Source organism: Eleutherodactylus coqui, chromosome 1, assembly GCF_035609145.1.
Source record: "Eleutherodactylus coqui strain aEleCoq1 chromosome 1, aEleCoq1.hap1, whole genome shotgun sequence".
Classification (NCBI taxonomy): domain Eukaryota; kingdom Metazoa; phylum Chordata; class Amphibia; order Anura; family Eleutherodactylidae; genus Eleutherodactylus; species Eleutherodactylus coqui.
This window is the reverse complement of record NC_089837.1, coordinates 500,542,087-500,564,310: the sequence shown is the minus strand read 5'-3', so window position 1 is coordinate 500,564,310 and position 22,224 is coordinate 500,542,087. Positions and strand designations below refer to the sequence as shown.

The following is a 22,224-nucleotide window of genomic DNA, read 5'->3' as shown; positions in this document are numbered from 1 at the left end:
GTCACCATTAGCGTCAATAGAGTTCCTAGGGACATCTGGTTCTCTTATTCTGGTAGTACTAGTAATGAACGGCACGTGCCCACAGGGAGGGCTCTGAGTGCCCCCTCTGGCATGCATGATATAGGCACACCACCACCGCTCTAGGTAATGGTGTGCTGAGGCATCATAGAAGAGATGGAAAGTTTTAAAAAAACCCCACCTCACTCAAGATTGGTGCTTGATAAGTATGGAACAGGGAGCTGCACTACAGAGAAGCGACTGCCTGTCACTGGCCGTTCCTCTGTATATTGCAATCAGAGGTGTGTGTATTTTTGAGGTACAGGGATGTAAAAGTGTTTGTCTTGGAGCGTCCCTTTAATACAGTGCTATATAAAGTCACAGGTAGCTCTACTATTATTAGCATGATCGCTTATTTTTGGCGGTTAGGCCAGAACTCCTATGTATGCTGTACAGTAAGGACTGAATCCCTACTGTAGCATGCTCCTGCTGGACTTTGTGGTACATTTCAGTAATGAGAGTTATTTTTACTATGGTTTATATTGTATTTGCCCTTGACCATGTAACGTTAAAGGGGTTGTCCCGCGCCGAAACGGTTTTTTTTTTCTTTCAACTCCCCCCCGTTCGGCGCGAGACAACCCCGATGCAGGGGTTAAAAAAAGAACACTGGACAGTGCTTACCTGAATCCCCGCGCTCCGGTGACTTCTTACTTACCTGCTGAAGATGGCCGCCGGGATCTTCTCCCTCGGTGGACCGCAGGGCTTTTGTGCAGTCCATTGCCGATTCCAGCCTCCTGATTGGCTGGAATCGGCACGTGACGGGGCGGAGCTACACGGAGCCCCATTGAGAAAAGAAGAAGACCCGGACTGCGCAAGCGCGTCTAATTTGGCGATTAGACGCTGAAAATGAGACGGTTCCATGGAAACGAGGACGCCAGCAACGGAGCAGGTAAGTGAAAAACTTTTTATAACTTCTGTATGGCTCATAATTAATGCACAATGTACATTACAAAGTGCATTAATATGGCCATACAGAAGTGTATAGACCCACTTGCTGCTGCGGGACAACCCCTTTAAGGCCTCATGTCCCCTAGCTAAATGGAATTGCGGAGTCCACAGTGGATTTTGCCCATAGGGAATCATGGGCCATCCGCGGTCCATTAAAATAATGTTTGCACCCGCAGATGGCATTTTAAAAGAATTGCGTTTTTCACGCGCGGGAGAAAACGCGGCATGCTCCCTTCTGCCGCCGATCGGCAACATTGCTATCATATTGATAGCAATGTGTGCGGAGATCTGCATGCAAAAAAAAACAAAAAAATACCATTTAAAGCAAATCCGCGCGGAATCCGGCGGCGGATTCTGTGCGGATTGTATTTTTCAAGTGGACATGAGGCCTAAGTGTAACTAGTTAGCTGTAAAGTGTATAAGGTCACCTTCTAGGGGCCACAATGTATCAGCTTGGAGGTGAAACAATGCAGCGCTGCATGTAGACCAGCAACAAACTAGCAGGTGGGTGGCAGCAGGCAGCATTAATACACGGCCCGCTCTGCAGAGATTAGCGGGTTACTGAGGGCGCTCGCTAAGGATGGGGTCTGCTGAGGGAAGAGCGCCATTTGACATATAGGGGTATGAGGCATCCGGCTGGTCCTTACTATATACACCGGCTACATGTATACTTTACATATAGCAACAGAGTGTCTAGTCACAGGAACCTCATGTTTAATTAAACCTCTATACAGTTATAAAGTCTCCTGTTTGCACAGTGCGGGCGGGCCGCCGCTTAATACCAAAGGAAAAACAAAAACACAAAGCTTTAAAAATTTTATTTTCTTTATAATCCAAATAGTAAAAAAAAAAAAAAAAAGGCCCTGATTATATCCCTCTAAATAGTTTATAGTGCTGGCAGGCGCCGCTTCCCTAAGGGGATAGCATGGGGGAAGAAACAAAAACACAGCCCCCTAAGCTTAGTGTCCAGTGCTGTAGGCAGGCGACAGGTTCCTCCTGTAAGGCACATTAAATCCCTGTAAGCGAGCGCTCCAAGTGCGAACGGCTAGTGCGGCTCGGCAAGCTAAACAAACATCTTATGGCGGCGCGTCCAGGACGGGTAGCGGGAACCGTGCCCACCTATGGGCACTGCGAAGCGTGGAGCTATAGCAGTTTTTGATTCTGCGCGTTACAGACTTTGGTGCCCGTTTACACGGCCGATCTGTCGTTCAGTTTTAGGGATGCAGAAACAACGTGAAGCAGATGAATCCTCATTCGCCGTTCAGTTGCGGCGTTTACATCGAATGATAAGTAGATTCCTTCATGCCGGAACCTGAACGATTTATCGGCCGTGTAAGAGGGACCCCCAAGGCTGGTTATCCGCATGTAACACGGCCTCAGCACCCGGACGCCTGCCGCTCTACAACAGCAAACTTGGATGACCACAGAACCCTATAAACCGCCAGGGTCCTGCTCTATTATGGCACTGGAGGGCTGCCATAGGACCAAAGTATGGCTTTGGTGGCCCGACCATGTAGCGGGCTAGTACACAGGGAGATCAGGCCTCCTTTAGCAAAGCTAAACAGTCCGTTGCCCATAGCAACCAGAGCTCCGCTGTCATCTCTGAAGTGGCTGAGGTAAAATGAAAGCTGCGCTGTGATTGGTCGCTGTGGACAAGACAGACAGTTTCTATGAGGCGCACGTTCCTACCCCCGGACTGCACACAACATGGCCGCCTGGCTCCAGCCTTAGGATTAGATTTCATACTTTGATAAAATTTTTCAAAAATTAATTTGATCATGATTTGTAAAACACACATGATTTTTCTTTGCCGATATATAGCAATCAATAACATGCGAGACTGACGAGATACAGATGTACATATAGATTCGCTAAATGCCGAAACAAAATAGGGACTCTTCACGCAGGACAGAATTACGCTGCGGGCCGCAGACAAGTCCATGCTAAGAGCGGCGGGGCTGACTGCGGATTGCGATACGGAAGTGCAGGCAGATTTCACAGCCATTTTCTTCAATTTCATGTCTAAATCTGCAGGTAGCGTGCGGATTCTGGGGAGGAACTGAAAATGGCTTCCAGTGCGTCGTGCGGCCTACTGGAAAGGTTGCCAAGGGCGGGCTGCACCAACAATGCTGCTGATCTAGGTTTAGTTATTAGCGGTGATCAGCTGTTGAACCTTGTTTAACCCCTTAATGCCACATGGCACAAGGTTACATCCTCGCTGTGGGGTACTTAATGCCATAGGACGTAAACGTACGTGATGGCGTGGGATCAGAAGCAGAGCCCGCGCCATACTGCAGTGGAGTCGGCTGTTACCGATAGCCGGGTTCCTGCTACAACAGCGGGGGTACATAATGACAGCGCCCCACACTGTTACCTCCCTACTAGAGATGAGCGAACGTGCTCGTTTAGGACAATTACTCGATCTAGCATCGCTTTTTTTTTTAGAGTAACTGCCTAATCGTGTGAAAAGATTCAGGAGGCGCCGGGGGAAAAGAGAGAGCGCTTGCCCCCTGTTCCACACTGCTACCTCCGCTCAACCCCCCGAATCTTTTCGCCCGGGTAGGCAGCTACTCGAAAAAAAAGCGGTGCTTGATCGAGTAATTGTCCTAAACGAGCATGTTCGCTCATCTCTGCTCCCTACATATTGCGATCTATGTAGATCACGGCATGTAAAGGGTTCACAGAGGGAGGACGCTCCTTCTGTGAAGTCAGTCATCGGACCCCCGCAGAGGGCCGATGGGTTGCCATGACAACAGGAACCCAGATACTGGCATTCCACTTTGCCAATGTTTATGTTCGCATTTACAAGAGATAAGGCATTGCAGGACAGAAATCCTGCAATGCATCATTATAGCGGCTATCATTCAGAGACATAAACAGTGTACGAAAACAAAAAACACACCTTTTTTGCTCATTCCCTTTTACCTCACAAAAAAAAATTAAACTGATCAAAAAAGCCGGATGTACAAATAAAAAAAACTATAGTTTTCACGCAGAAAACAAGCCCATAGACGGCCGTGTCGACAGCAAAAAAAAAAAAAGTTATGGCTTTTGAAAAGGGGAGCTGAAAATCCCCCCCAAAATTGTCGTCTTTGTGGCCAAAAATAGGCAGCGTCCACAAGGGGTTAACGGGAAAAACACAGAATACTCCAATATTTTGATCTGAAATCTCCAAAACAGGTCACTAGATCTGCGATCAAAAGTTGAACCTAGAAGAAGTGACTCGTGCGCAGTGATTGACTACAGTCCGGTGATCAGAGCGATAGTAAAAACATGGCCGCTGCCAGCGGCAGACATGGGCGCAACTTCACCACCCAGGTAAAACCCATCAGCCAATCCCACCAAGTTCAACTAGTATGATTGGCAAAAAAAAAAAAGACTGGCAGATTGAAACTGTGTTGGTGCAACATTGTTCTACTTGATCATAGATCAACTCTTTGGTACAGCGGGTGCTTTGGAGGAGGGGTTTGGGGTGGAGCTACAAAACTATCAAAAACAAAACATTCCAGTGAAAAAGTTTATAGGTTTTCAGAGTGTAAAAGCAGATATAAAGAGGCATCAGCTGTTCCTGCACGCGGTTACTGCGCCATCTTGTTACAAAAGGCACAGCTCTTAACAGAACGCAATACCAACATGGGCCACTGCAAGGTTGACAGCGCCATCCGCTATCTAGGCCCTGTCTGGACACAGCAGGAATCCCGAATTGCAGACCTCAGCCAGTCAACTATTGACAACTCTTCCTAAAAGGGCCGGCCATCAACAGCAGAAGCGCACGTTCACACGTAGCGGATTGTTGGGGATCTGCACAAACATCCGTTGAATATTTTGAGCTGCTGAGGAAAATCTGCACCAGTTCCGCCATGTGCGAACGTGCCCTAAAATAAAGTTTGCTAGTTATGCAAGTCAGCGTGATTATAAAAGAAAGTTTTCACAATTAACCCATTACTGGGCACATCCAGCATTGAGTAATTTCGCCTCCGTCTCCAAACACTGGACGATTCCTCCAGTTTTTTTTTTTTTTACAATTTTGGAATAGGTGTTGCAACTACGCCGATACTTTCAATAGCGCACTCGTTTGAGCCCCTGCGTATTCGGAAGTAACCCTTCTCGCCCCATGCAGGTCCCCAGCTGTTCTTCACGAGCCAGTATTTTTCGCCAGTGCTGGGATCTGCTCCGTACCCCACCAAGAGGACAGCGTGGTTAGTTTCCTGAAAGGGGTTGAATCTGTCCTGTAGCCCGGTGTGGTGGTAGATCCCTCCCTGATAGAACGAAAAATCGTCATATACTTGAAAAGCTACAGCTACAGGACCCCCCATAACCAATTCATATTTCAGATAGGCTTCGTTGCAGCCACCGTAGAACCCCCCCACATAGTGGTACGCGGCGGTGTAGTATTGGTAGTAGCTGTCTTTCAGGGTGCAGGGAGAATCGGAGGCGGTGTACGGCATGTAGGACTCTTCTATGATGCCGAAATCTTGGATGTATTTACCAGCGATCAGATAAGGAAAGCCACCGTCACAGCCTGTGGGAGATAGGAAAGTAGTGAGTCTCAAGACATCTAAGGCAGGATCTGTATGGGCAAGAGCGGTCCAAGAAACTCTGTATTGTCCCCTAATATACGTAAAAGGGGGAAATCTGAGGGGCAACCTAATAACTTAAATAATCCCAGTTGTGATGACCTCTCTGGGTATTGTAGTCCGCCTATTCCGTTTATTACTTTAGTTGCCCGTCTTTGCACCCTCTCAAGCTCTGATATGTCCTCCTTGAGTACCGGTGCCCAAAGCTGTCCACAATATTCCATGTGTGGTCTGACTTGTAAAGAGGAAGAACAATGTTCTCATCATGCGCCCCTAGGCCTCTTCTGATGCACCCCATGACCCTAGGTGCCTTAGCAGCAGCTGCCTGACACTGGTTGCTCCAGTTAGCTAAAATCCTTTTTCCCATGTCAGTGTTCCCCAGTGGTTTCCCATTTAGCATGTAATGGTGACCTGTATTTCCTCTGCCCATGTGCAGAACTTTACATTTATCCATTTTAAACCTCATTGGCTACTTTTCTTCCCCCAACTTATTCAGATCCTCTTACAACTGCCTTGCGTGCTCTTAGGTTAATTACTGTACATAGTTTGTATCATCTACGGCACAATCCCCTGTGGTACCCCACTAGTTACCAGTACAGACCCGTAGCACCCTAGATTTCTCCCACTGCCACCGTTAACAGTGAGGATGTCCCTGTACTACAGCTGTCATCCCCATTGGTACCGTGTTGGCCAGTAAAGTGCAACAGTGAGAAACCAGGTAAATCTTGTAGATGGCCATTAAAAAGGTATCCTAACAAAAAGATCTCTTCTTTAAAATCTGCAATTAGAAGGAGATGGAAACACTACCTCTGCTCTACCACCTATTGGAGGGCAACATTCTTACAATCAATTTCTTAATTTTTATGAAAAAAAAAAAAATGGGAAGAGGACACCTGTAACACCTTTCATAATCTCCATTTATGCAAGAATCCTGGGCCGAGGCTCATTCCATTCTTGAGGGCATCGAAATGGCCATAGATAACAGACATCATAAAACTGTCACATTCCTCAGCTCAGTGGACTGATTAAGTATTTCTTTGCTCAGATTGTCTGGTGTTCTTTAAGTCTCAAATTTGTGTGAACATTTAATTAGATCAAGAGGGGTGCCCACTGCATTTGTAGGTTATAATTGTGGCCATCGAAAACCAGTTTTATTATAGCCTGATGAAGGTTTGATAAGAACTCAAAGCTCGCTGTAACATCATGGTTTCTCTTACTGAGAACAATCACACTGAGCATAAATGTTTGGCAAATTGGATTTGCTACTTTGCAGACAGCTTATGCTCATCTACTAGACAGCTTATGCTCATCTACTAATAAAAAATTCCCCACACTCCACGGGTTAAGAGAATTATGATAGACCAAGGTCCACAGGTTAACTAAACCAGTCTTTATGGTAGTGCTATGCGTTTGGGCGTCAATGCTACGCCTTTCTCAAGCAAAAAACTAGTTACAGTCTGGTGCTCACCGCGGACGCCGTTCTGGCTTCGGGCCGGCGAGTCATCCCATTGGGGGAGTTTTGGGTAATGTGACCAAATGTCACAGGACCAGACCTCTCACTTTGTGAAACACAACATGCGCTCTACCACTTTCTCTTCATTCATAAAATGTTTGGAGGGCAGAAAAGAAAGAGAAAGGAAAGAAAAAGCGTTCCACACCGTGAGACCTTTGGTCACAACTCAAAACTCTTCCCATGGGTTGACGCACCGGCCAAAGACAGAACGCCGTCCGCGGCGAGCACCACATGTGTAAGTTTAATAATATTATATACACACATTGTAACTGTAATTTTTTTTTGAGAAAGGCGTAATATTAACACCAAAACGCGTAGCACTACCAATAAAGACTGGTTTATTTAGCCTTTGGACCTTAGGGTCTACCACAGTTCTTTAACCCTTGGAGCGCGGGGAAAGTTTTTTTTATCATTGAACTAGTCCCAAATTTGCATTAAAAACTGCTGCTTTACCACTGCCAACATTTGAAGTTGCTGCCCCTAAGGGTCTCCCTTCCAGCTTCTCTGTAATCCACCTGTCCCTAGGTACAGAGCTTTTCTAGTAACCAGAACAAACTTTTCTTTTTAAGTAACAGAGGGAGGAGCGATCTTCACAGGTAGTTCCTGTGCACTCACTGGCTGTAGGCTGACAGATCTGCAATAATGATCTCCACAATCTCGGCTTCTCCTGATGTTAGTGCGAGTATATATGTGCACACACACACACACACACACAACTAACCATTTGACCAGAATGCCTGCAAATGCTTGAATCCTTGTGGGAAAGCAGAGGGGTGGGCATCCACATGCTGCCTCCCTGCTGATTAGACCCTAGACCCAAGACAGTGCAATGCAGTATGGTAAGTAAGGGCAAGGAAGTCAGGACAGTGAACTACTGGCAGAAAGCTAAGCTTGCTACACCTTCCTTCCCTGTAAGTATTGAAATAGCAGAACAATGGGGAAGACCACCTGAAAAAAAAACCCAGACCTTACAGAGATGAAACAAAGTGCAGGCAGCAGCAAATGAGGGTAAGGAGATTCTGGTATATATTAAAAAGCTTGAAGATGTAGATACGCTTTAAATAGTTGTTCGGTTTACAACTGTTCACTGCATACGACATCTACATGTATGTGCAGTAAGATCTAAAGTGTCCTTAAGCCATGACTGCAGAAAGTCAAGATTTTATTACTGGAGGGTCTATGCAGGAGAAAATTAGCCAAGACTTTGAACCATTACCCTGAGGTGCCCCCTTGGCTTTAAGTGACGGGTGCCAAGGTTGGGCACCTGAGAGTTGAAGCAGTGAAGAATATAACTACTCACCTTGGGAGTAATTACTGCAGGAGACGATTTGTTGGGGGCTCAGGATCGGCTTCTGCTTAAGTTTGGTCTGAACACGGATACGGGCTTCCATCATCCCCACGGCGGAAAATGAGTAGCAGCTACCGCACGATCCTGGATACAGAGAAGTGTAAGTCTTCGCTCCGAGGCTTTACTCTAAGACAAGTAGTCTGTATGTTGTATAACTGTACCTTGGTCTCTCACAGGGCTGACATAGTCCTGCCCACCAACATTGCGCCAATCCCAAGCGTCAGGGAGACCTTGATATTTCTCATCGGTGGGCAGAGGGGCAGGAGGAGGAATGCTGGAAGAGAAGAACACATCACTTCTAGTAAGACTCTAGGCCCACATCATTTCACAGCAAGACCGCACATATGTGAATGGGATTAACCCATTAGTGACTGGCCTATTGTGTTTCTTAAGGGACTGGATCAGCAAAGACAGACAGACATTTTTTTTAAATTCTGTTGGCTATATATGACTAGAGCGGCCATCTTTCCAAAGTGGAATCTCACGAATTGCTCTAAATCCTGTACTGCAGCCTTATGGGCCATTCTCACAATGGACAGCAGGGGATGCATAGACTTCTATTGGAGACTGTTCTAGACCTGCTGCGTGACCCGTGCAGACGTCACAATGCTGGGAGGGGCAGTAGATAGTCACAGATGACTACCTATACTGACTAGTGGGTCCGGTGTTATCTACAGACAGAGGTCAGCTCTCCTTGTAATCCGGCCTGTGATGTCAGTGACATGACTGCTGCAAAGCTTCTACAGATCAGGAACCAACAGACTAGTATAAGGGCCGATTCCCACAGACGGACTTCCGCGGCGTTATCCCGCAGCCATTAGGTTCGATAGAACCCAATAGCCGTCTGCATTTCAATCTTCATGCTGCAGAATTCTACCTCGGAATTCTGTAGCGCAAAAAACTGCTGCCAGTTCTAATCGCCACAGAAAAATGTGCGGCTGGCTTCCATTGTAGTCAACGGAAGCCCGCTGTACTCACAGCGGAAGTATCACACGACAGACGGAGAATTTGCGCGACTACGCATCAACACCCACGTGTATTGCGCTGCATATCGAACGGGACTCGCATGGCAGATCCAGAGAGGCGAGTATGGGGTCTTTGGGAGGGTGGTGTAGGGGAAGGGGGCACTGTGTCAGACTCTGCTGCAATATTCCGCTGGCAAGTCCGACACAGCCGTGGGCAGGAGGCCTTAGGCTCTGTTGTCCCAGTTCACCTCCTCCCCTTTCCTGCACACTGACCTCACCTATAGTGACTGGTGGGTCCGGTGTTTACATGTAGGTGTCACCTCTCAGTGTAATCCGGCCTGTGAGGTCAGTGAGACAACTGCTGGAAAGCTTCCTCTACAGATCAGGAAATATCGGACTATTACTAGACTCTAATCAGTGTAAAAAAATAAAGAAAAATTAAAAAATTGCAGGATTTCAATAAATAAAACAAACATTCTAGATTTTAACTGCAAAGAAAAATCAAAAAACTACCAGAAATTCTTGAAAGAATATTATATATCTAATAATATATTATGTGATTAATATAAATTGTTTTCCGACACCACTTTTCCCTTTAACCCCTTGAGTGGCAGGTTTCCTACCACCCTTTCGTGCCCACCAGGGCAGGTTTTTTAAAATGGTCTAATCATTGAATTTCAACTAGTTTTGCAGTTGCGTCTCAAGAGCCATAACTTTTTCATTTTTCCATTGACATGGCCATATGAGGGCTTGTTTTTTGCGGGACAAGTTGTGATTTTTTAAACAGGGGGGAGGAAAAAAAGAAATGGGGAAAAAAGAAAAAAAGGGGCCATGTCATTAAGGGGTTAAATAATGTATTAACTTCCTTCTCTGGGTAATTACGATGCATGGATACCACATGTGTGATTGTATTTTTGATTTTTTACAAAGTAAAGGGAGACAAGTGTTTTTTTTACTTTTTTTTAAAATTTTTTTATTTTTTGTCCCTTTAGGGGACTTCCACAGGGACCCATCAGGACCCCTGATCACATTCCGGGGGTCTGATGGTGACAGCCCTTTACATGCTGCAGTGACAGCCCTTTACATGCTGCAGTCACATAGACTGCAGCATGTAAAGGGTTAACACAGCAGAGATCGGAGGTTTTCTCTGATCTCTGCTGTAAGAGCTAGTACCTAGCTGTCCTCTGACAGCTAACAACCAGCTCTCCCTGCCACAGAGACCATCGGCTTGCTTCTGACAAGCCGATGGTCTCTATGGCAACCTGTAAACAAAGCAGGACATTGCCCACATGTCGGCAATATCTTCTGCTGGTTTTTCAAAGCCCTTGCTTTGTTCTCTGTGGGGCTGTGCAGGCAGAGCACAATGTCACAGCTTGTAGCATTGTGCTCTGCAGCTCCCATAGTGATACATAGCCCGGAAATCTTCCGGGCTATGTTGCTATGAGCAGTGGAGCTCGTCCCCGGAAATTTTCTGGGCATGCCACTCAAGGGGTTAATCCCTTCCTGCCACCGGACATAAATGTAGGTCCTGGCAGAGTGGCACCTAACGCAACAGGACACACATTTATGTCCTGGGGATAGCGCGAGATCAGAAGAGATCCCGCGCTATCCGACTGTCAGCGATAGCTGACCTCCTGCTGCAACAGCGGGACAGCAACCCCCGCTGTTAACCCCTTACACACCGCAATCTATGTAGCGTGTGGCATATAAAGGGTTTATAGAGGGAGGGCGCTCCCTCTGATGACATCGGACTCTTGCGTCCTGCTTTGTTATAGCGTGTGAACACTAATATAAGCAATAAGGCATTGCAGGACAAAAGTCCTGCAATGCTTTATCATAGCAATCATAGGTGCTATGGTGCAAGTCCCCCACAGGGACAGTGTTATAAAAAATAAAAAAAATAAAAAACAAAAACACATTTTATTACTTCTACAATGCCAATGACATCAGCCTATTAGACTACTGGAGGCGGGGTCTAAGAGGCCGAGTTATATAGCAGACATGCAGGCCTTCAGCTGCCATGGAGACTCATTAGTACCTTGCAACCGCATTGCAGGGTGCAAATGGGTGACAGGAAGAACCCGCTTCCCCCGTCATCTTCTTATATGCTACAGTGCTATTAATTAGGGCATCCAAGTGGTCAAACTGACAGGATCTGAGGGTTCTCCATCCCTGGAAGTTCCAGCAGGAGCCTGGCTGTCTGCCAATCTATGGCCTTAAAAAGATGTACAGGTTTAAAGCCCACCTTAGTAACTGAAACGCCCTTTTATGGCAGTTACTAAGAGGTTAATAAGTCAACGTGCTGCAGGGTTTCTCTTCCCCTCAGACTGACCTGCAGTGAGTGGGGGCACATGCTGACCGACCTAGAAGGGAACCAGTCACAGCGAATCCATCTAGAGAAAGGGATTTTTCCCTTCAATGGCGGTCGCTGGGTGATCATGCCACAGTTTGGAGTTATGGATGCAGTAATGCAACTAATGTTTAACTTCATATTTTTCTAAAATGTTTTTTTTTCCCTTTGGAGTCCCCATAGGGAACGTGCGATAGTCTGATCACTTTGTACAAGGTCCGCCAATACTCCTGTATTGCAGTATATTGTGCAGGCCTCCAGATGGCGACCAAAGTAATCATCAATGCATCCAAAGTCTGGAAATACCAGAGCATATCCTATCTTGGTCTATATTATGGACCAAAATGGCCTATTGACGTCACTGAAATTGTGTAAATATTAGAGATGAGCGAGCGTACTCGTCCGAGCTTGATGCTCGCTCGAGTATTAGGGTGTTCGAGATGCTCGTTACTCGAGACAAGCACCACGCGGTACTCGAGTCAATTCCATTTCCTTCCCTGCATTTTTAGCGCCATTTTCTAGCCAATAGACATGCGGTGAAGGCATTACCACTTCCTCCTGTGACATGCCAGCCCTATCCCACACCCCTGCAGCGAGGGACTGGCGAGATCATGTGACTGCCGAGTACTTAAAGCGGTCCCGCCCGCGGCTCGCCTCAGACACACGCTGGGAGAGTATAGGGAAAGTGCTGCTGCTGCCATAGGGAAAGTGTTCGTGTAGGATCCTGTCCTCAAAAACCCCAACGGTCCTTTTTAGGGCTACATCTGACCATGTGCATTACTGTTGTGGCTGGCTGGGAACAGTAGTGCACAATTTTTTTTCTCATCTCGGGCTGTGCAGGCCATTACAGCTATAGCCTTCTCAGTCTGCAGTCTATTATACAGAGTATAGCGAAAGTGGTAGTGTAGGATCCTGTCTACAAAAACCCCAAAGCTCCTTCGTTGGGTTACATCTGACCATGTGCATTTTAGTTGGGGCCTGCTGGGAGTTGTAGTGCATCCATTTTTGTATTACGCATCTAGGCCTGTTCCCAGCCTTTCAGTAATAGCGTTCTCAGCCTGCAGTGCCATACAACCAGCTCTCACCGTGAAACTGCACTCAAATATTTCCTAGCCTGCTGCGAACTACCTCATTTATACTGTTTTTCAGGGGTACACTTGTACTCTCGGTACACCAATTTTTCGGGCCATCGCCTATACTGTTATCTAACTAATTTTTCCAGCCTTCGCCTACACTCATGGTACACCAATGTTACAGGGGTCTGCCTATACCTTTGCTACAGGGGTCTGCCTATACTATGGGTGCACAAAGACTTCCCATCGTGGTGTTCTACCTATCTGGTACAAATACACTGGCTGACATGGGTAGAAATGTGGGCCGAGGCCTAGTTCCTTGGCGGGGTGAATCTCTCCCATGTTTGGGCACTCTGATTTCTTCCTATGTAATACTATCTTTGTGCACCGACAGCATAGGTGAGCCGAAAGAACTCAGACGTCCCATTGCGGTGTTGAGCTATCTGTGTTGGGACACATGGATTTCCCATTGGTATGCAACTCAGGGCACCTTGGGTCACACAAGGTGGAGGCTGGGACCGAGCCTGACCCTGGGCCCGCTCACACACTTCCCACACAGACTCTAGCGGTCCTGGTCATGGTTTCTTGGCCTTGTAATGCCACCTCCTCCTCCTGCTTGGGGTCAGGGGATCAGCACTGGGCATCATGTATTTTTTCTCGTGTTACCACAGTTATCTGAGGAACTGGTTTGGGCCAAACAAAAGGAGCGTTACTGCATTAAAGAGACGTTCACTGCTGTACTAGCATCAGAGTCCGCTTTATGCCCACGATTGCTGAGGGTGTGGGCAGAGGCCTATGTCCTGGGGGACATGCAACTGCGCCAGATTGGGCCTGTGGAACATCTTCCTGGTTAATCCAGTCTTTGGAGCAGTGAGAGCAACCGTAACTGATTTAATGAGACGTTCACTGCTGTACTAGCATTGAAGTCCGCTTTATGCCCACGATTGCTGAGGGTGTGTACAGAGGCCGAGGTCCTCGACGGAGTAAAAGTCTACCATGTTTGGATACTGTAATTGCTTCATGTTTAATACTTTCTTTGGGTTCCTTTGGCTTGCCTATGCTGTGAGTGCACAAAGACTTCCCATTGCGGTGTTTTACCTGTCCGGCACAAAGTCACTGACTGACTAGGGTAGAAATGTGGGCTGAGGTCCTTGGTGGGGTGAAACTCTGCCATGTTTGGGCACTCTGATTTCCTCATGTGTAATACCATGCTTGAGTTCCTTGGGCTCGCCTATGCTGTGGAGCACAAAGTCTTCCCATTGCGTTGTTTTACCTGTCTGGCACAAACACACTGACTGACTAGGGTAGAAATGTGGGCAGAGGTCCTTGGTGGGGTGAAACTCTCCCATGTTTGGGCACTCTGATTTCTCCCTGTGTAATACCATCTTTGTGCACAGACAGCATAGGCAAGCCCAAGGAACTCAAATACTTCCCACTGCGGTGTTGAGCTATTTAACACCTACACAGAATGAATTGTGTGGGGACACATGGATTTCCCATTGCTATGCAACTTGCAGCACCTAGGGTCACACAAAGTGGAGGCTGGGACCGAGCCTGACTCTGGGCCCGCTCACGTGCTTCACACACACAGTATTGCTGCATTGTGGAGATGTGTAGAGGTGCTGGCACCCGAGTCCCCTTTATGCCCACGTTTGCGTCTGACAATTTTGCGACGGAGGTGGCACAGGATTGGAATGATGATCGAACGTCAATTTAGCATCAATTCTCAACAGCATTGTGGGCTATCGCCAACACTTTCAAAGAGGGTCGTTGCCTGGCCCTGCCAACCCTCTGCAGTGTGTGCCTCCGGTTCCTCCTCATGGCAGACGCACTTATAAATAGGCATGAGGGTAGTGTGGCTGTGAGGCCAGCGTGTGGCATGAGGGCAGCTGAAGGCTGCGCAGGGACACTTGTGTGCGCTGTGGACGCAGGGTCGTGGGCAGCATGTTACCCAGGAGAAGAGGCAGCGGTGTGTCCCGCAGGCAGAGATTGAGCTTGGTTGGAGGTAGTGTGGCCTGCGGGGAAGAGTCATCGAAATAAACAAGCCAAACAGGTGTACCGCACATAACCACCTGCGGAGTATAAAGGCCATGTGCCACCATATGCAGGGTCACGGGGGCCCGCAGCACTGTTTACCAATGGCCGGAGGTTGCTACCATTCTAGAGAGTAGGAGAAACCTCCGCCATATCCCGCACCCAATACAGTCATTTCAAACGCGTTAAACATTGGCTGTTTTTGTAAACCTTTAATAAAGAAGAACTGGGTAAAACTACCTACTTCAGTACCATTTCGAGAGTTGCACCTCCATGTCCACAACATAGGCCGTCAAGGAGCCATGAAGGAGAAGCACGTGCTACTCGGTTCCCATCAGCGTTGCCTCCCCACGGTTCCTGTTACTGGAGGCGCTGGCCTGCTGTAACAGGATTATAAGGGAGGTCACCTGTCTGCAAACAGGTGCAGCTCCCGTTAATCAACAGGTGGGAGCTTGGAAATATTAGGTTGGAGCCATGTGGTAACCTTAGGCTATGGCAGGGGTTGCATAACCAAGTGTAGGTCAAACGGGTATACTGCGAGTTTCAGGTTGGGTTTTCTGGGACCTGTGACCCATCGTGACAGCAACCAGTAACTCACTGACCGCGTGGCCAGAGGTCCGGCCACTACAGAGGCTGGCACAGAGACTTCTGCTGCTTTTGCTCTGACCCCTGTATATGCGGCGCTGACAGCACGCACCCGCTCAGCTGATCAGTCAGGGTCCTGAGCAACAGACCCCAGCCGATCAGCTAGAAGGATAGTTCATCAATATGGCTTCCACGGAAAACCCTTTTAACCCAACAAATAGGACCAAATGCTGTAAATATATAGCATTTAGGTCTGAGCTTTAATCCTGCGCCATTGTAAGATTACGGTTTGGGATTAATGCTCCTGCAGTCTCACAGGAGCACGGCGAATTGTCAGCGACTGCTGGGGACTGGGAAAAAAGGCAGAAGCGAATTTTAACCCCCTTTTGCCTTCTTCTATGGGCTATAGAGCACCATGTAGTGAATAGAGAAATCGGAAGTGCCGCTCATCATTCCACCCAGCGATCATGCGGTTGACGGGTGCCTTCTGGCAGGTGGGAGACCCAGATCAGCTCCGTTAGTGCCTAGTATCACTGCAGGGGAAGGTTTTCCATGTAACTGGGGCTCCTATGGATGCCCAAGCTACAGTGGAAAAGTGTGAAATAGAAAAAATTTGCCATCATGATTGTCCCTCTAGAGGTCTAATATGACATAGGTGTGAAATAGTTGCAAAAATAAGTGTAAAAAGTTACAAAAATATGTAAAAATGACCCACCAATCTCAACCGTCACCTTATCCGCCCTGCGATCAGAGACTATACTAATTACATATCAAAATTGCAAACAAAATGGGAACCATATTCCTGTACTGCATTGTAGTGTAGAGTTATTTATTTATTGCAGCAAAGAGTTACTTTGGTAGCAGAAGGGGAAAAAAAATAAAGTTAGGGCCTCAACCACCACATGGGCGAAATCTCTCAAAAAGTCTGGTCCAAACCGGACCAAATTCAACTTGGCTCTTAGATTTAAATTAATTCTGGAGCCCCGTTGTACCGTTACAAGCAGCCCATTAAAGGGAGTTTTCCCGGTGTAAACAATTGATGACCTATTCTCAGACTAGGTCATCAATAGCTGATCAGTGGGGATCTGACGCTTGGGATTCCCACCAATCACCTTATTGAAGAGGCTGCAGTGAGCGCCACAGCCCGTTCGAGCTACGACATGCCAGTGGTCTGAGAAAACCTCCATGAGATAGAGCTGCAATACCAGGCACAGCCCCTATACAATGCACAGCGCTGTGAATGGTAGGGAATGAAGTGTCGTTGTGCTCACTTCAATCAACTGGTTGAGTCAAGGATCCTGAGCAACGGATTAATCCACTGATTGACTATTGATGACCGATCTTGAGGGTGGGTCATCAATAGCTTAGTGCCAGAAAATCCCTTTGAAGGTTTTAAGGGGCTGAAGTCCATAGCAGGCTTGGGAGAATGCCATGGCAACCCATCAGCACCCCATGACAGGAGGGGGGTGCCTACACTTTCTTTGCAATCTCAGAGTTTAGCCTTTACACTGGCCTGTATCTGAGCGGTATGTAGGCAGTCTACATGTGCTTCTACGATCCACGCGTGGACAGTTACATGAGAGCACCCATACCGCCTCCATCCTACATTTTCCATCTTGGAAGCATCAGAGACCATTACACTTACAAGAATTTTTCTCTCTTCCTCTACAGTCATACCTTGGGATTTTAGAGCTACGCCCCCCAGCTCTTCTCAGAAGATCCTCCATGGAGAATCGTTCCATTTCGGGGTAGACCCTCGCAGTCCAAGACTTCTGAACAGAGTTTATTTGTTCCACAAATCCGTAGTTGCTTCTGAAGGGCATGCTGGCGAGCCTGAGGAAAGAAAAAGGGGTAAGAACCAGGTTATAGGGAGAACAGAGCCTTTCGCAATCCAGTGCCCAAAAGTGACTCGCCCAGCCCAGATGAGGCTGCACTAACACATTCTGACCTCCATCTCAAGTCAATGCAAATGCATCAGCGGACTTTGAAATCAGTCTCCTTCTGTTGGAACAGTGTTCAAAGTTCACTCGGTCAGATTTAGGATCGGATTATGTTTAATACTAGGCGGTACGCTGTGTATTCATATCTGACCAGAAATCTTGTCTCACAAGTTCTACTCTTTAGGAAATACTTCTGTTCAACTAGAATTGTAGGTGTGAAAATTATTAACGCATGTAAAAAGTTCAACGCAGGCTGCAAAGTTAAACTTTAAACAAGGTTTTTTTTTTTTTTGTTTTTTTTTTTAAATTAAGATCCTCACAACTTTTAGGCCCCCTGTATATACCCCATTATCAGTACACCTCTGAATTAAGGTATCATTGGACATGTGAACCCTCCAGAAGCTATGAAATGACCAAAAAGGCGCCCACCAAATATAATAGGCTTTAATAGTAGTTTTTCCTAATCACTTTATGTTCAGTGGGGAAAGGTCTGACTTCTAGGACCCCCACCAGTACTGAGAATGAATGGACCACAGGGCTGTGACCCCTTTTATTTCCTCCCTGCACAGAGTTCCCCTAGGAATGGCAGCACAACAGTCATTCACACAAATGGATCTGAGCCACCGTCTTCTGCACATCCAGAGAAAACACAGAAAGGGATGCAGAGCCAAGTCAGTGCAAAGGAGGTCAGACCCTCACGGCTTATAAGGTGATGGAATATTCTTGTTATTTTGGCAGTTTCCAGAACGCCTTAATATTGTGGTTCAAGCTCCCAAGTTACCATCACTAAGGGGGTATGGATGACTGAGAAGTGTAAAGAAATCTCGTGTCCCCGGAGATCAGCCATGACCCCTCACTGTCCTGTGTATGACAGCCGGCTGCAGCAGGAGCCTCCCCCCACCACTCCGAGTCAGCAGCCAACAATAGAGCAAGTTCAGCAGTAGATTAACCCCGTGTTCTCTGGGTATTGTATCTTGACACCACCAGGAATTCCTGGTGGAGCCAAGATTGATGGGAAGGGGTGGTGACACCCCCTGTACCCAATTGGCTGGACAGTTTCCTCGGCTGCAGGTTCTGAAACGCCAGTAAAGATTTGTAGTAAAGCCATACATCGGCCGGTGGTGCTGCAGCTGCGCACCTCCAGCAGCAAGTGGCTTCCCCGGCGGCAGCTGAGAAGGCGGATCCCTCCTGACTCTACAAGCGCAGCGTGCCTTAGGCAGCAGGGAACTCCAAGGCAAGTTACTCTGCTTTGCCGGGAGCAGCCATGAGGGAGCACCGATATGGCTGACGGAATGGAGCTGAAAACCTGTGCCCAGGACGGAGGGGTGAGGCGATGTCCGGTACGGAGCACACACGCTGCAGCGTCTGCATTGATTTGTGGCAGGGCAGCGTGCTTACGCCAAGGGTTACTATTCTTCTTAGGCTTACGTTACTACCTGCAAATGCTGGCATGTTATCAATGTAACATGGCAGCATTTACATTTCATAATGTAAGCCTAAGAAGAATAGTAACCCTCGGCGTAAGCACGCAGTGCTGCCACAAATCAATGCACAGGGTGCTGCTAGGACCTTCGCCCCTTGACCCCATTGGGTCCTGCAGAGAATTACACATTATGATCTACAATCAATTTTCTTCCACAACACTCACCATCCTCCTTTCTTGGGAAATGGCGACGGGTTTACCTTCACACCCGAGGAATTGGAGACTTTTTTTCCGACGAAGCAAGCCCAGTTATGGCCCGTCACATCGTGCACCCAGCCAGGAAATGTGTCGTGGCAGAAGCTGGTCACATTGGCTCCATGTTTCTCAAACTGAAAGTGAAGAACAACGATGATCAATAACCACAAGCGATACGCTGTCAGTGCAAACATTACCAAAATCTATGGTTGGATGGAAAGGGGGAAGGGGGGGGGGGGGGGGGGGGCGGCGGCGGTGCCAACAACCTCTGCAAGAGAGGTTCAGATATTCTTACAAGAGTAAAAGGATTCCAGGCATGGTTTAATGGTTGCACAATATATTGCCCAAACTACTGCAAAGAAAGTTATAGTCTGTCACCAATGAGCCATCATTGAAAGTGGATCAGCAGGGGTTCCCCACCTGGGAGCCGCGATCAGCCGATTGGGGAGGCTGCAGGCACGTGACGACGTGTTGATTGCTCATGTGACATGAGACTAGGCTACAATACCGGGAACAGACACTATACAGTATATGGCGCTGCGCCTGGCATGGACCGATAGAGCCAATGTCACTTCAATTACTGAAAGTTCCCATGAGGGTACCGACTCAAGGCTGGAATAGAGCCAAAGCTTAGAATGTATTCACATTGACAAAGTTTACATTCTGTTACCCTATTTAGGTGTGTGAGCCAATTAGGAAATGTGAATTGAAGTCTAAGTGAAATCCACGATAAGTTCTGCGGCATTTACAGTAGCAGTGCAAAGTCATCCACTTGCTGCGCAAAAAATAATCCGCACAAAACCCGTGTGGAAGTTGACATGCGGTGAGATGTTCAGTTCCGCAGCATGTCAATTTTATCGCTGTTCCCACTGCGGATTGCCCCTCTTAATGAAGGCAAGTGATAAAACCCACACCATTTGAGGTAGGCTATCCGTTGCTGATCTGCGGCAGAATGCCCACTGTGGCTATTCCGTGTGGTCCCAGCCTTAAGGGTACGGTCACACATTAGGGATTTGCCACAACAGAGAATGCATGTGGATTTTGATGCAGATTTGCTATAGACCTCACCACCTGCTTTGAAGGAGTGACATCTACAATGTTGCCTGGACGTGGCGGGTGGGCCCACATGTTTTGATCAAAACCAAGAACCTTGTATTTTTATGCAGCTAGTACAATTTATAGAAGGGATTTTATTCAGATACAGATTGTGTATGAGTGCAGAGGCTACATGATTTTACAGAGCAGTCCATGTAGTCCGACCCTGCAGTCACGCTCCTTCCCATTTTTTAATCCACGTTGGAAGAAGTAAAGAACAGATGGGGTATGACTGCAGGATCAGATGCCCTGGGATTTGGTTGTGGAGGTAGATAGCTCTGCCTGTAACTTCAGGTTTCTATATGCGGTTTGCAGGAATCAATGACCCGCAGATGGCCTTCCCACACAGAACAAAGAGCCTCATAGCACCCGATAGGTGTTGGGGAAAACCTTCTCACCATCAGAGGAGCTCTGGTACAAACATCTGTTTGTTCTCACATAACTGAGATATCAAGTGTGTGGAGATCCAGCCAGAAGATTTGCCCTCCGAGGAGGTACGATTCTATTAAAAATAGGACACAATTTTTGGGCATTTTCATCTCCACTTTGCAAAAGCCATAACTTAATTTTTCCGTCGCCCTGGACACGAGGGCTTGTTTTTGTGTGTGAACTGCAGGTTTATTGGTGCATGTAATGTATAACTATCTGAGCGCAGGGAGAGAAAAATCAAATTCTGGTCATTTTTTTTAATTTAGTGTTAAGTCATTCTTTTTCAGAACAGGTACTACTTCTACATCCCTGCATTTAAAGTCACAACTTTTATTTTTTCATGGACGGAGCTCCAAAAGAGCTTGATTTTTGTGGGACGATAGGTAGTTTACATTTCTACCCTTTTGGGGTACGTACGGCTTTATTTTTATTTTTTTTTTTTTATATCCACTCCCATCAGCCCCCCCCCCCCCCCCAAAGTCCAATGCAAATTTTGAAAGACAAAAAAATAAAAAACTTGCCATCATTGTATCCGTAACGACCTGTGCAATAAATTGAACACACTATATAGTACAAAATAAGCCCTGTAATATTCCTGTAGGGCACTTGAACCAGAACAGCTATGATAATGCATTGCAGAAGTCCTGCAGTGCAATCTACATAGATTGTGGCATGGTACCGTATGCAGGTTAGATTCTTGCAAACTGCGGGGTTTTTTTTTTGGGGGGGGGGGGGGGGGGGGGGAGGGGGCGGGGGCTGCCAGCTAGCAACAGTTGACAGATAGAGTAGGCCTTGAGTTTCAGACAGACTCCAGTAAAATTGAACTATTGGTTCTCTGGGTCATCCACCCACCCACCTTACAGGATGGCTAGATGGGACACTCCTCTAGCTGATGGAGTGCAGAAGGTTGTGAACACAACCCCATCCCCAAATATAAGCGGGCGCGCTCACTTATGCAACCGCATACAGTCGGGATTTTTCTGCCCTAAAAACCCGGTCACATTACAAGGTGGAAATAAAAATTCGGACAAAGACAAATCGTTTCAGATTTAAAACAAGACAAATCCCAAGACTCCACACCCCTGTTTAAAATGCCAGATTTAAAAAAAAAAAAAAAATCTCTTAAAAAGATTAAAAAAAAAAAAAAAAAAAAAAAGCAGGGGGGAACCAGTTCTGGCTCGTCTGTGTGAGTTTCGGAGTGGTCATGTCTACACAACGTACTTTGATCTGCCAGCTCTATAGCTTTCATGATAAGTTCAGGCTGGATTGGTCACTGGTCTGGGGATTAGGAAGTATGTGGGGCTTTGAGGTTAAAGAGGGTTATCCCCTATAGGGCACACTGCTGACAGAAGGGGCAGTACGTGCCCATCCTCTACCACCCCGATCTGCGCTGTCGCCCCATGGTGGTTCTGGTGTTTGTTGTGGCAGATTATGGCACCCAAGTCACTGGACCACTGCAGCCTCACCGTTCACAGCTCCTGGCATTAAGGTGCCCCAGATGCAAGAGCGAATGAGCACATGGACCATGGCAGGGCTGTATGGCAGACGTAGAGAACTGTAAGTAGTGCTCCTCCTGTGATTTTAGTACATTGGGCCCTATAGGGGTAACGCTGTCCAGTAACCAATAACCAG

General features: G+C 47.2%; 1 protein-coding gene across 1 annotated transcript in view; it reads right to left on the bottom strand.

The window, feature by feature from the left end:
* Window positions 1-1,808: 1,808 nt before the first annotated feature.
* CTSC (cathepsin C) overlaps window positions 1,809-22,224 on the bottom strand; it is a 34,131-nt gene continuing 13,715 nt past the window's right edge. Inside the window, exons 3-7 of the mRNA XM_066587113.1 lie at window positions 19,039-19,202; window positions 17,128-17,283; window positions 8,605-8,717; window positions 8,396-8,527; window positions 1,809-5,527 (exon numbers count right to left, since the gene is read on the bottom strand). Of these exons, the coding sequence (XP_066443210.1) occupies window positions 5,025-5,527; window positions 8,396-8,527; window positions 8,605-8,717; window positions 17,128-17,283; window positions 19,039-19,202 (1,068 nt within the window). The 3' untranslated portion in view covers window positions 1,809-5,024. The remainder of the gene's footprint in view (window positions 5,528-8,395; window positions 8,528-8,604; window positions 8,718-17,127; window positions 17,284-19,038; window positions 19,203-22,224) is intronic.